Genomic DNA, 13,355 nt, shown 5'->3' on the forward strand with positions numbered 1-13,355 from the left:
TGGCTTGGGGGTCTCTCCCACTTCGGCCCTCGTTTTGCTCAGGGCGAAGACCTCGGCGGCTGATACGACGAGAGGGGTTTTTTCACTATACCGCCTCTGGTGGTACGCTCCTGAATTCCACCCGGCGCCCGCCGAGTCTTGCTTCCGGTCGGATCTGTCCGACCGTGATCTATTATTCTCACGGCGTCTTCCATCGGACCGCGAACCGTTGTTGTCGCGGCGTCCTTCGTCCTGACTGTCCTGCCTGTGACTCTTCTTTTCTGAGTGCTCGGCTTCGCTGGGATCTACCCAGGTCTTGTGATAGTCTTCCACCTTGATGGCTTGGTCGGCCAACTTCTTGGCGGCGTCCAAGCCCAGGCCTCCGCTCTTGATGAGCTCGTTTTTTAAGGCTCCCCTTGGGAGGCCCTTCATCGCGCGAAAGGCCGCGGCTCGGGATTAATTTCTCGAATCTGCTGGACCTTTCCATCAAACCTCTTCACATAGCTCCGGAGAGACTCGCCCCCCTCCTGTCTGATAGTCAGGAGGTCAGATGTCTCTACGGCCCTTCTCTTATTGCAGGAGTACTGGGCTAGGAAAGCGCCCTTCAGGTCGGCGTAATAGTACACCGAGCCATCGGGAAGCCCTTTGTACCAGCTCTGAGCCATCCCATGCAAAGTTGTTGGGAAAATTCGGCACCAGACCTCATCGGGCTGCTCCCATACCGATATGTAAGACTCGAAAGCCTCAGCGTGGTCGGCTGGATCACTATCTCCCTTGTATGACAGAGGTGGCAACTTGAGCTTAGTCGGCACCGGGACTTCTAGGACGTAGGCGTTGAGGGGCTGCCTAACCACGTGTCGAACGACACGCGGCGATCGGCTCCTTGCATCCCTAACCTGGCTCCTCCCCCCGTAGCGGGAGGGGCTCCTTCTTCGACTCGGACTTCTTCTCCAACTCTGCTGAGTCGGACTCCTCTGGCTCCTTTGGGGTAAGCCTCGTTCGTGTGGCGGGGACGCTGTCCTCCCACGAGTGCGGGAAGGACTTAGGTCTACTGCGCCCACTTTGGGCTCCCCCGGCGTCTTGGCTGGGTCGGCTTCTCCTAGTGCTCCGTTCAAATTTCTCGGAGTCACGTTTTGGGCCCTGGTCTCCCGGACGATTTCCGCCGCTCTCGTCGGCGTGACAGTGTGAGCGGGGCGACATGCGATTAGGTCCGGGAGCATTTTCGGCTTTTCTACGTCAACCACATGTCCCATGATGGTGACCTGGTTGGCTGGCACCGGTGTGTCGGGTATTATTGGCATCCCGAATTCTGGTTGGATTACTCCGCCGGTGGAGGGTTGCACGACTCCAGATTTGTGGACGGTATCATCTTGGTAGAATTCGGTTTCGTCCGTCACGAATACCTCTTGTTGTTTCGACATCTCCTTAGCTTTTTGGGTGGGTTTTTTCTTTTTTTTTTTTGTTTGGGAATGAATGTGACTAGCTTCTAGTGTCTATCCCCACAGACGGCGCCAATTGTTCCGGGTGTAATTCCAGAGCAAGTATCGTTACCACCCGTGGCTTGTAGAATAATGTCTTGGGTTGAACCCTTCTTGCTTCTATCGTCCCTCTCGGCCTCTCCTGCAACAATGAACGAACTGAGGGCTTGGCTTTGTGCCAAGCGTACTCACTCCGACGCTCAAGTCAGTAAACTTAAAGGATTAAGCTGTGTTACTTGGCTAGATATATATTGTAGTGAGATAAGGGAGATATTACCAGATGAATAGTGTATTTAGGTTAAGTTGTGGATCCTCTCCTCAAAGAAGGTTGAGGAGTATTTATAGGCTTTCACCTTTTGTCACGTAGTGGCCAAGTGGCCAAGTGGCTAGCAGGTGGAAAGACCGTTCTACCCTCGGCCGATGGACCTATGGCAGGCCGGCCGACGGGTCTTGGATATGAGTACGCGGATATGTGTCCCATTTGGCGAGTTGTCGCGCCGAGACCACAGCTATGAGCCGATGGGTGCATCGGCTAAATTTGTCTAAGTCGTTGACTTGCTGTGGATATCTTTGACCTTGCTCAGTGTGTTGACTTGGTCAGCGGTGCAGAATATGCCCCATCAGTTGTTGTTTGTCAAAGACGTCAATATTGTTTATATATATTGCACCAATGGAAGCATACAATATAAATGCGTCACACATATAGGCTTGTAGCTTTTAATGGTAGTGTAGGAAATACAAAGTACTCCCTTCACCTCGAATCAATACATATATATAAAGCAGAAATTTTTCGAGCGATATTAGAGAGTCTAATTTTTTTAGAAATCCTATAATTTTGAAAATTGTTCTATACTAAATATTCAAGCAGTTTTAAAAGAGATATTTTTCGAGCGATGTTAGAGAGTCTAAGTATTGGTGGTGGTTGTGGTAGTCGAGGTTTAAACGGGAGCGAGGATGAGAAGGTTATCATGGGAGATGATTTGTTTTGGAGTTAAGAGATTGGTAATTTATTTAGGGAAATGAAAGGAGAACTCGAAAATGAAATATTAAAGACGACTTTTCTTCGATATATATGTCACTGATTTATTTGTCCGTTGCATATTCTCTATGATTAATACTACTATCAAATCAGAAGTTCGACAATTATAAGTAATTACATGTTATTTAAAATAAAGTCAATTTCGTATCATGCAGTCTCAAAACGGATAGTTTTACACCCAGTCAGGTTAAAAAAAACTTACATATTAACATAAGTTTATTTGGTCAAATTGTTTTAAACGCTTTCAACACAAAACATTCTACAAAATGTTTTACTCTAAAAGAGCCAGCAACACGCCGTACTCTTCGTTAATATTAATCAAACAAAGTATGTGAAACATGGATAATTGAGTACGTGGTCGCTATAAAAGGCTATCTTAAAAACCACCTCTTAATAATACTCAAAAAAGCCATTGATAGGATATAACCCGGGCAACGCCCGGGCTTGAACACTAGTTATTAGATGATACGTGGATTAAATTGGGTGTAGAGGATTAAATTGATATTAAAGACATTCTTAAAATAAAATGATAAACAATTGAATAAGATACCGCAAAATAAAATAGGTAAACAAAAATCAGAACAGAGCGAGTATGATTTTCCATGATTTCTAGTCTACGCGGCAGTCCATTATTAACAATTTTAAACTAGTACATAAGAAACATTAGCAAGCAACTTATATTCTAGTCCACGTTTTTTTGTTTTTTTAATAAACGCTTTAGGAATTAGGTGTATAATTGTCGTTTGTTTATATTACATTAAAATAAAAAAAGGCCTATTTAACAAAAATAACTCAACCTTTTATTAGTCTTCCAAAAATAATCCGACCTTTTAACTTATACAATAATAATCCAACCTTTGTATTTTTGTCACATAAATATTCCGAAATTTCAACTAAACAAATTTCTACCAAATATTGATAAATGATATTTGTAAAATAGTTTCATAAATCTTTAAAGTCTATTTTGTGATATCATATATAAAAAAAAACTCATAATCAAAAAACTGGAAAACCTATAATTTCCTTAGTTTGTCAATGGAAAATTAATTATAAAACAAATATATAATTTTTTGAAAAGAAATAAGATAGATTTTAAATTAGTGGAAATAGTTATGAGAGAAATACTTTTGATTTTTTAGACCGAGGATTTGAGGAAACAAACAATTTTTTAAACATATCATTTATGGTGTTTGGAATTTTGAACAGTAGTATAAAAATTTTTCAATTTTTTTTCCATGCTTCAAATTGTTCTTAAATAATTTTTTTATAATTTTGTATAATTACTTATGCAAATATATGGTCAATAAGTTAATGGATTGATTAATATATGATTAAATTATTATTTTTCGAAATATAAGTAAAATGTTGGGACATTTCTGTAACACAAAAGCAAACGTTGAATTATTCTTGTTAAAATCAAAAGGTTGGGTTATTTTCGGAATACTTAATAAATGTTGGATTATTTTTGTTAAATGTGCCAATAAAAAATGGTTTCGGGTTTGTCAGCGTATAATTAATAAATATGGAGTACTAGACAGATTTTGTGAGTTACATAGATGGTTTCATCCTAGAATTTGCAAACGTGCTAAGACACAATTTCAGCTATTTAGTACTCCGTATTATTTAACTCATTTTAAGTGTGTCGTGTTAAATTTAAAATCGATATGCTCACATGATTACATGAATGGATGAAACCAACTATTTAGTACTCCGTATATGACAATATAGTCATCTGAACTATAAAGAGATTTTCTCATCTATTCAAGTGAAATAGTATTATGTACTACTCCCTCCTAGTCTAATTGTTGGTTCCTCTTTCTTTTTACATGCTAGTCGGATGTTGGTTTCTCTTTCCTTTTTTGGTAAGTTTTGTGTGGTCCAAATTCAATTTTATGTGGGGTAATGTGTTTTAACTCATCTTAATCTAAAGAATAATAAAAACCCGTTTTAGTGACCGTCGTTCAAATATAAGGTGTACACATTGAAGTCGAAATAAAAATGGTCAACTTAACACGTAATGTTAAACCAAACATACAAAACTCTAATTAATTTATAAGTAATTTTCATTGATGGTCACCAAATTTGATCAAATGCATTATATAATCATAAACCTTTATTCCTTTAGTCTACCACAAGACAAAACAAAACAAAATGAAAATAACAAATTGTTCTTCAACTTCTTCTTCTTCTTCAACAATACACAACTCTCTTGCAACACTTATCTTGTGTGTTTCTCTTATTGCCATTTTCTTCTATTCCTTTCTCTACGTTCAACCATGGCAACACAATCACGTCAAAATCGTTACGACCAACCCAACAATAATAACAATTAATAAAACTACCATAATTATTGACGAAGTTGATGATGATCTCTTGTCGCCTCCTAGAAATGCCACGGTCGAAGAAAGGATAGCATGGTTCAAGCCTAGACTTAAGAATTCAAAAATATTGGAGTCAACGGCTCGAACAAGAACGTTCCATAACAAGATTATGGCATTTCTTAGTCAAGCAAATAATAATAATAACAATAATAATAATACAAGGTGTAAGGTAAACTTTTTCATGACATGGATTTCTCCTAAGAAATTATTTGGTAAAAGAGAGTTATTGTCCTTAGAGAGTATTTTTAAGGCGCACCCTAAAGGGTGCGTAGTTATACTGTCTAAGAGCATGGACTCTGAGCTCGGGAGAAGAACTCTCGGGCCACTCATGAGCCAGGGATATCGAGTTCTTCCTGTGTCTATGGATTTTCATGTACTATTCAATAACACATCGGCTAAAGGGTGGCTTGAAAGGCTTGAGGCCGGTTTAATTGATCCCGGGATAATCCCCATAACTCAAAACCTAGCAAACCTTGTAAGGCTTGTGGCTTTGTACAAGTACGGTGGGGTGTACTTAGACACGGATGTCGTGATTCTTAAAGATGTCTCGAGTTTAAAAAACTCGATAGGAATCCAAACGATGGAGGATAAAGCAAAGAATCGTTGGACTACATTGAACAACGCGGTGTTGATTTTCGACAAGGGACATCCTATATTATTGAAGTTCATTGATGAATTTGCTTATTCTTTTAATGGAAATAAATGGGGATTTAATGGACCATTTTTGGTGACGAGAGTTATATATAGACGAAATCGTGATAAGAAGATTAAGGTTAATATCTTGCCTCCTATGACATTTTATCCTGTAAATTGGACTCAAATTCGTCAATATTTTCAGACGCCAATAGACATGAATGAAACCGCGAGAGATCAAGAACAGTTGAATCAAATTAATAGCATGTCTTATGGTATCCATCTTTGGAACAAAGATAGTCGTAAATTAAAGATTGAAGACGGAAGTTTAATAGGGAAATTAATTTCTAATCACTGCATTATATGCCAAGGTATCTATAATTCATAAGAGGTACATAATACATGCACCCGCTGACCCGAATCAACCCGACATACTAAAACTTAGTTCAAACTCATGTGAATTAATCTAGCACTCATAGGTGTTATATACTTATATATATATTAATAAAACAAACTCGTATTTTTTTCTTTTGGATAACTAGTGAACCCACAGCCACTACTTTTTATCAGATCCGTACTAGGGAACCATCAGACATACATGAATAACATGAAAGCCTGGAAACCACGTAACTAAGAAAATTAATAAAGACTTAAATATCTAATTATTAATTTAAGCAGTATCGGTGTCGGTCAATGTGCCAAGCCAGGTTGGTGGGAGCATCCCAGTCTGGTCATGTACAGTCTTCATAAGTGGTGGCAGCATGCTATAAACCTCAGCTACGTCCTTCATTGAACCACCAGAGCCGCTTCCTCCACCCAAACCGGTCCCACCGAGCCCAGACGACCAAACACTAATCTTAGGCTTCAAACCCTGAACAGCCTTAGCATTAATCTTAGCCATTTCTTGGTACACGCCAGAGTTAATCATCATATAGTCCCTTAGAGCAGAGTAATTTCCATCAAGAGACTTAAGAAGGGTAGAAACGTAAAATCCTTGTGCTTCAGCTAATGCCACGATTCCCTCAGCCTCCTTCTTTTTAGCATAGACTTCAGCATCAGCTTGCTGCTGACGCGAATAGAATGTCGCTTCTGCTTCTGCCTTTGTCGCCTCAGCTTGCTTTTGCTTCTTATATAAAATTGCATCTGCTTCTTTTTGATTATTGTACAAATTCCTGTTCGCTTCTTGTACCTTGATGTCATATTCAACAGTCGCCTTACTAAGAAACTCGGCCCTGAGCTTCTCGGTCCTTGAGATAGCATTCTTCTTCTCCACTTCACTCTGCAGCTCGGCCTCTCGAAGGGCCACAGCTTTCAAGGCCTCTACCTCAGCAAGCTGAGCAGACTGGGCCCACCCAGCTTTCTGGGCCATTAGTTCGGCATTGGCTTTCGCCACGTCAGCTTCCTTTTGATTCTCAAAAATCTTAACTTCACTATGGACTTTAATTTCTTCCTTCTTTCCATCTCCGTGCCTTTGTGTAGCAATAATCTTAGTCTCAGCATCGATTTTCGCAGCGTTTTGTGTTGTTTGACCTTCCCTCAGCTTCGCTCCAATCTCTCCTTTCATCCTAGCTTCAGACACATCTATCTTAGCCTGATTAGCAGCATCCATCTGAGTCTTCTGACCCAAATAAGAAAAATATTCGTGACCCGGAACATCAACAAGCTGTTTAACATTAGCATTATAAATTTTTAAACCAAATTGGTTCAACTCCAACTGAACCTTATCAAAAACCTCCTGCTTAAATTCCTTAGTCCCTTTAAATATCTCCTCCATGGTCATGGAAGCAGCGAGTACACGGGTTTCACCCTCAATGATCCCTTGTACCAGTTCATTCACGTGGTTCGAGTCCATGTCGTGAGGGGACATGAGTTTTGCGTACAGCACAAGTGACGGATCATCGTCGACTTTTGGTCCAATAGTGAAGACTGCAGGGAGCAGGAAAGGGAGTTTCTCCGCACTCATTGCTTGCACTTGGAACGTGTAGTTTACGGGGGAAACGTCGACGCGTACATAGCGTTGGCCAGGGAGGATAAAGGCCTTTTTAGCGAGCTTAATGTCGCGGATTTTCCATCCTGTTATGGCTATGTATTCGGATGGTCCTGCTACTACGTAACGTGGCGCCATTGTTGATAATGGTATTCTTCTGGTTGTTTTTCTTGAGAGAGTTTTGGTTTTGTATGTGCTTAAAAAATAAGAACATATGAGACATATTTATAGTGTAAGATAGACCCTTACCTTTACCTAAATTAATTAGGACATCGTATTACTACTAAATATCTAATCTCCTAATTCTAACAATAATATTACTTTCCTAATACCATAACAATATTATAAAAGAGTATGATTATTATCTCGGCCTTGCTTGGATTGAGGGTAAAAGGAGATGAATAGGGGAATGATATATATATGTCAGGTGCGTTTTCCATATTTGGTATGAGAATTATTATTCATCTCCCGAATTTATTACCCTCATAAAGGGGTAATACATTAGCCGCCCTCCCCTCTGGGTAATACTACGGGTAATACTCATATACTAGGTTGCACGGACACTCCTACTAATCGACGTTCCCGTGTCGGACACGACACTCGTCGGACACACGTCAAAACGTGTCGGACACTTGTAAAGCCGTGTCTAACTTTCATCTTTTATTTCGGCACGTGTCCATGGTATTTTGAGTCGTGTCCATGGTATTTGGACACACCTGGCCTCCAAACGGAATCAAGTTGAATTTAAGTTAAATGGCGAGAATTGTTATATGGTTAAATTTGATGGGGAAATAAGTTGAATTGGAGACAAATGATATTATTTAGACTAGTAATAAGATGTCAAAATAGATTGATTATAAGTTAGTTTTGGTTTTGGAAATGAGAATGAGTTATAATTAACGTAAGTTTTACTTTCACTTATTTAAATTTAATATTCAACTTTTTCAAAAATAAAATCACACATATATAACTATAAAATATATATTTTATTAAATTTAAATGTCGTGTCCCGTGTCCTAAATTTCATGGGATGCCATGTCACGTGTCCGTGTCCGTTTTGGTGCAACCTAGCTCATATATGCCAAACCAAACTTGTATTCAAGAAACTCATTACCCAAGTAGTTAATTTTCCCAGTAATTATCATCCAATTAAATTTTTTTTGGAGAATATGAATAAAAATAGATGAGACTCCAGTTTTATTTCGAATATGAATAAAAATCAACGATACTCCAGTTTTATTTCGAATATGAATAAAATTACCGAAATCGTCCTTAGTTGAGCTTTTGTGCTTTCAAAGGCAGATCACTAATCAATTACAAGTACTAATCAATGATAAACTGCAGCCAAGTTTGAGTAATGTTGTACCAACAAATTACTAATCACCGGAACTCCTTTGAACCTAGTGTTCGATCAACATTATTGTTCAAGTCGAGTTCATTTCACTTCTAATCATTAACCAGTCGCATTCTTTTCAGTTATTTCATTGATTTCAGTATGCTTAGGTTCACTTACCAGTTACCATACATGCAACTATTGCTGTGGCCAATATTAGTATAAAGTACTGTATATAAAATCCAGGTTCCATGTGCATCACCACAAGATGGAGGCATGATGGAGCTACAAAATCGATCTTCCGTTGTATTTACATATGAACAATTTACATTGATGAATTATCTCCCAGGTCTAAAATGGGAGCACACGTGTTTCAGGTTACAGTAAAGAGTCGGGAAGGGTAAAAGAAAGAACAAGAAAAAAGTTCCATGTTTATTACTTATCTATTTTCACATTAGATTGAAAACCTTGCACAACTTACAGGGTAAAAGGGTTTGATGGCTCGTAGACTATGGGCGTTTTGGACATTGTTACATTGCCTGACAGAACCGCGGGTGCGACTGAATCCTCTATGATCACAGGATTCACTTGCATCACCTTTTCTGGTATAACTTTGTCTCCTTCAACCTTAGCAAGCACCTCAAAATGCATCTTCACTTTCTCAGGCTTTGTTCTCCACTCAGGAATTCCTTCGAAATTTAACCCGTCTGCTTGATCGAGCTGCTTCTCTACCCCGAAACCTATTTTTAGAAAGGTTTGTGAAGATACATCAGCCTTCAATAGCCTGAATGAGCCTTTCTTGTGGGCTTTGGGGCCCAAAACGGAAGATAACAGTTTCTCAAGACCGAGCAAGTTTGAGTGGGACCCATTCAAAGAGGTCACAGGCCATAACGTGGTGAATTGGTTTGGTGTCAGAAGGGTAGGGACTTCGGTTGGGAGATTAATAGCGGTGGCGGGCTCAATGGCGGCTTTGTTGACCGACGGTGAAGATAGTTCGACAAGACCAGGTGCAAGGCGTTTGAGCTTCAGACGGTTAGAAGAGGATGGTGAAGGAGAAGCGGATGTCAGTGAGGTAGGGCCCACCACACGTAGAGAGAGAAGTGGAGACGCTTGACCACGGGAAGCATGGCGAAGATGCTCAGCTAGACTTAGAAGACCAGAGGCAAACCCACTTTGAGTCCTGTTAAGGGGGAGTGGAAGATCAAGAGGCTGACGCAAGCTAACTGATTTAGCGCCCTTAACTGTGACTACAGCTCCCTCTGCAAGAATGACTTTTCTCAAGACACCGGCGTCCACATCGTGCTGCAAAAGAAGGAAAGCAGAATTAACTTGTCGGCAACTAATATATTCCTAAATTGCAATTAACAAATCTTGTCTTAAGCTACATACGATATCCAGAACTGGACCATGAATACAAATTGAGTAAATGGTTAAACCCTCTGAACTTTTGTTTCTTTCATTCACAACAGTCGAAAAACCGAACCTAGCACCACTTGTTTAAGAGATGAAAGTTTTTACCACTGAAACAAATCGACTTTGATGAAACTGGTTCATGGTTGATGTGAACAATAGAACTTCCCTTCACATACTGAGCTTAGCTATAAAATAAATAAACACTCATGTAACCATCTTCATATTTTAAGAATCACACATTTAATCTCTTCCATGATTCTCAGAAATACGATGTCCAATAAGGAAGCACATGAAGCTTGTCCACCAGAAGGACATCAGACATGGCTAATAACACTTCATCAGAAACTTCACGCAACTCAATCAACTTTCATCACAGCCATTGTTTTTTTAGATAATAATGAACGGCTTTCAAATGTCACAACAATGAAATAATCATGCTCAAGGACAATTCAAATAGAATGCAACTATCATATTAACTTAAAACTTAAAACTTAAACCAGGCACCATAAGAGATTATAATAAATTCACGAATTCAATAAATCCAGCAAATGACATACCGGCAATGAGATCCTCATATCTTTGCCATCCTGTATCCACAGCTCCATAGGACCTGCAAGCTGAAAGGGTGCTAAAACTGAATCCACATTTTCATCCTTCTTTTCAACCAATCCATTCTCCTCCCCAGGTTTGACAGGCTTTTCCACTCGGAAAATGGGCAAATCAACAAACTCCCATCGTTTTACATCCTCAAGGAGCTTCACTGGGAGCACCTTGTTGTCGATTTCAACATCGAATTCATATGCTACTGATTGTCCAACCAAGATATCTTTCACATCAAACCCGGATATCTTAAAATTATCGGCTTGAAACCCTAATCCCTTTACGATAGCTTCCTTCAAATCCTACATACCACAATCGGATAAGTAAACCACAAGGTTCACTACATTGCATAAACCAAACAAAACTTCTTAAATATCAACATCGATAAATTCCATTTAGCAAACCATACAAATATTATGAGTTTTGTGGATCCATAAACATTCAAAATATCAGCTAGTCTCAGAGACCGTCTCGCGTTACGATAACTTATGTAACATAACAACAGTAGCTACATATTATGTGGGAGGTGTCATGTTAAGATTATTATGAGACCGTCTCATAAACGAAATGTGTCAAAATATATGCAAAATCATCTACATTGTTTCCAAGCTAAATCAATAGGAATAAATTCAATCCAACATACATGATAAGCCAGATTTAATAACCCAAATGGAAAATATCCAGAATTTATTTACAAAACCAGCTAAAAATCCAACAAAACAATAGCAGATAATATAAACCACCCACAAAACATAATTTGATCATACCCCAATGCCTCAATAGCTCCCGCAAATTGCGAGGTAAGGGGTATCAGATGTAAGCAGTCTTATCTTATCCTTGTGTCAGCAACACAAAGAGGTTATTTCCGAATGACCCAAAATGAAAATTCATCGAAAAAATCAACAATAAATCAGAAAAAGATGTCTTACAGAGATTGCTTTAGGATAAGGAGGATTAACATTAACATCGGGAGATGAAACAAGACCCCATGAAAAAGGTACCATCATCACCATTGATAACATAAGAACATAACTTAAACCCTTGAAAATCAATTTAGGACCCATGATTATAATAATTACAATTAATTTGAAATTAATTAAAAGATTGAAACTTTATTGAATTTACAATAGAGGGTATTTAATTAATTGAAATTATTAGGTGGTTTTTGATGATTATTTTGATTAATTGGTGTGGAAAAAATCACCACCTGGAAATGTTAATTTAGGTTTGTAATTTTGATTAATTGATTGTTTTCGGATGAGGAATGTTCTAGGTTGATGAGGTGGACCAATAGGGTTAAAGTTTGAGGTGGCTATGAGTGTTGTTGGCTGACGTGGCTTAAATTAAATGGTAATTATGCGGTTTTGTTTGGATGAGTGGAGTTCAATTTTGCCGTGTTCGTCAGAGTGAGATTGATTGTCCTATTATTATTATTATCATGTTTTTTTTTTTTTACAAGTATTATTTATGGACTCCATAATAATCGAGTACTTACAAATCCATTACAAAATAAATCGGGGGTCAATAAAGAGCACTAAACTACTAGAAACACAACTAACATAACTAATATTACAAACAAAATTAATAAGAATACAAAGTCGACACTTTTTAAACGGGTATGCGGCCAAAATGGATCGAGCTTTCCTCTTTTTTTCTTAAAACATGCAATCATCTTCACAGCTTCCGTTTGGTATTGAACGGGGGTCCAATTTGGTATTGATTGTCATTAGATATAATAAACGGTTCATTTGGGTTTGCCATTGGGGTAAAATAATTTTTTTACAGTGGTTAGAGATAAATTAATAATGTTTTAGATATTCTATTTATTTTGGTTTGGTTTCTCTTTTATTTTGTTTGAACTACTCCGTATTTATCAGCACGAGGTTTGATGCCCGACCTTATCCAGACTACCTCTATTTACAATACCGTTTAACATTTATGATGAAATGTAAAACTGATCTTCAAATTATTAGATATATTTATTTACTAATTCCACTATTAATATTTTATTACTTTCACGACATTCTTTGTTAATATTATTACGTACGTTCACTACTCCTGCAGCACTATTTTTCTTTGACTAATCCTGCTATTTTCTTTGTTAAATTCACTATCCCCGTCCATTTTATCAAACTTATATATTAAAATAAATAAATAAAATTCGTTAAGTCGATTGGTTAGCTAATTATTCATACTTTTTCCCATTGTTTCCACCGTTACTTTCGTTGCATTTGTTGTTATTATTGTTACTTTCATTATTTCCACTATTATTGTTGTAACTCTCACTACTACCACACTAATAGTACTGTTAATTTCATGGTAACTCATCTTAGTATAAAAAGGAACAATTAGTCTCATTATAGACAGATATATTTCGTCTAAAATGAAAGACGGGTCAAATATGTTTAAAGTTGTGACATTTTTGGGACACGCCGTGCAACTTGTTGCTTGTCTTATGCTTAAATTGGGTAAATATTTGGCCCGTCTATAACAATAAACGGATATATCCGTC

The 13,355-nt window shown here is 38.2% G+C and overlaps 3 protein-coding genes across 3 annotated transcripts; 1 reads left to right on the forward strand and 2 right to left on the reverse strand.

Annotated features, from left to right (window-relative positions):
* The first annotated feature begins 4,986 nt into the window (after nt 1-4,986).
* LOC141649797 (uncharacterized protein At4g19900-like) lies at nt 4,987-5,898 on the forward strand. The gene has a single exon (XM_074458476.1). The coding sequence runs from the start codon at nt 4,987-4,989 to the stop codon at nt 5,896-5,898; it is 912 nt and encodes a 303-aa protein (XP_074314577.1).
* A 190-nt stretch (nt 5,899-6,088) lies between these two features.
* LOC141646337 (flotillin-like protein 4) lies at nt 6,089-7,664 on the reverse strand. Its single transcript, XM_074454258.1, has one exon. The coding sequence runs from the start codon at nt 7,633-7,635 to the stop codon at nt 6,181-6,183; it is 1,455 nt and encodes a 484-aa protein (XP_074310359.1). The 5' UTR covers nt 7,636-7,664; the 3' UTR covers nt 6,089-6,180.
* A 1,448-nt stretch (nt 7,665-9,112) lies between these two features.
* On the reverse strand, nt 9,113-12,061 carry LOC141648177 (protein TUNICAMYCIN INDUCED 1). The gene is made up of 3 exons (XM_074456669.1): nt 11,773-12,061; nt 10,801-11,145; nt 9,113-10,132 (listed from the first exon to the last, which is right to left on the reverse strand). The coding sequence occupies exons 1-3, from the start codon at nt 11,905-11,907 to the stop codon at nt 9,308-9,310; spliced, it is 1,305 nt and encodes a 434-aa protein (XP_074312770.1). The 5' UTR covers nt 11,908-12,061; the 3' UTR covers nt 9,113-9,307.
* Nucleotides 12,062-13,355: the final 1,294 nt, after the last annotated feature.

Source organism: Silene latifolia, chromosome 3 (genome assembly GCF_048544455.1).
Source record: "Silene latifolia isolate original U9 population chromosome 3, ASM4854445v1, whole genome shotgun sequence".
NCBI classification, from domain to species: Eukaryota; Viridiplantae; Streptophyta; class Magnoliopsida; order Caryophyllales; family Caryophyllaceae; genus Silene; species Silene latifolia.

Coding starts and splice junctions, on each gene's coding strand:
- LOC141649797 (XM_074458476.1), top strand. CDS start 4,987: ATGGCATTTCTTAGTCAAGCAAATAATAATAATAACAATAATAATAAT.
- LOC141646337 (XM_074454258.1), bottom strand. CDS start 7,635: ATGGCGCCACGTTACGTAGTAGCAGGACCATCCGAATACATAGCCATA.
- LOC141648177 (XM_074456669.1), bottom strand. CDS start 11,907: ATGGGTCCTAAATTGATTTTCAAGGGTTTAAGTTATGTTCTTATGTTA. Junction 11,146..11,772: donor CTTATCCTAAAGCAATCTCT/GTAAGACATCTT, acceptor TGTGGTATGTAG/GATTTGAAGGAAGCTATCGT. Junction 10,133..10,800: donor ATATGAGGATCTCATTGCCG/GTATGTCATTTG, acceptor CTTCTTTTGCAG/CACGATGTGGACGCCGGTGT.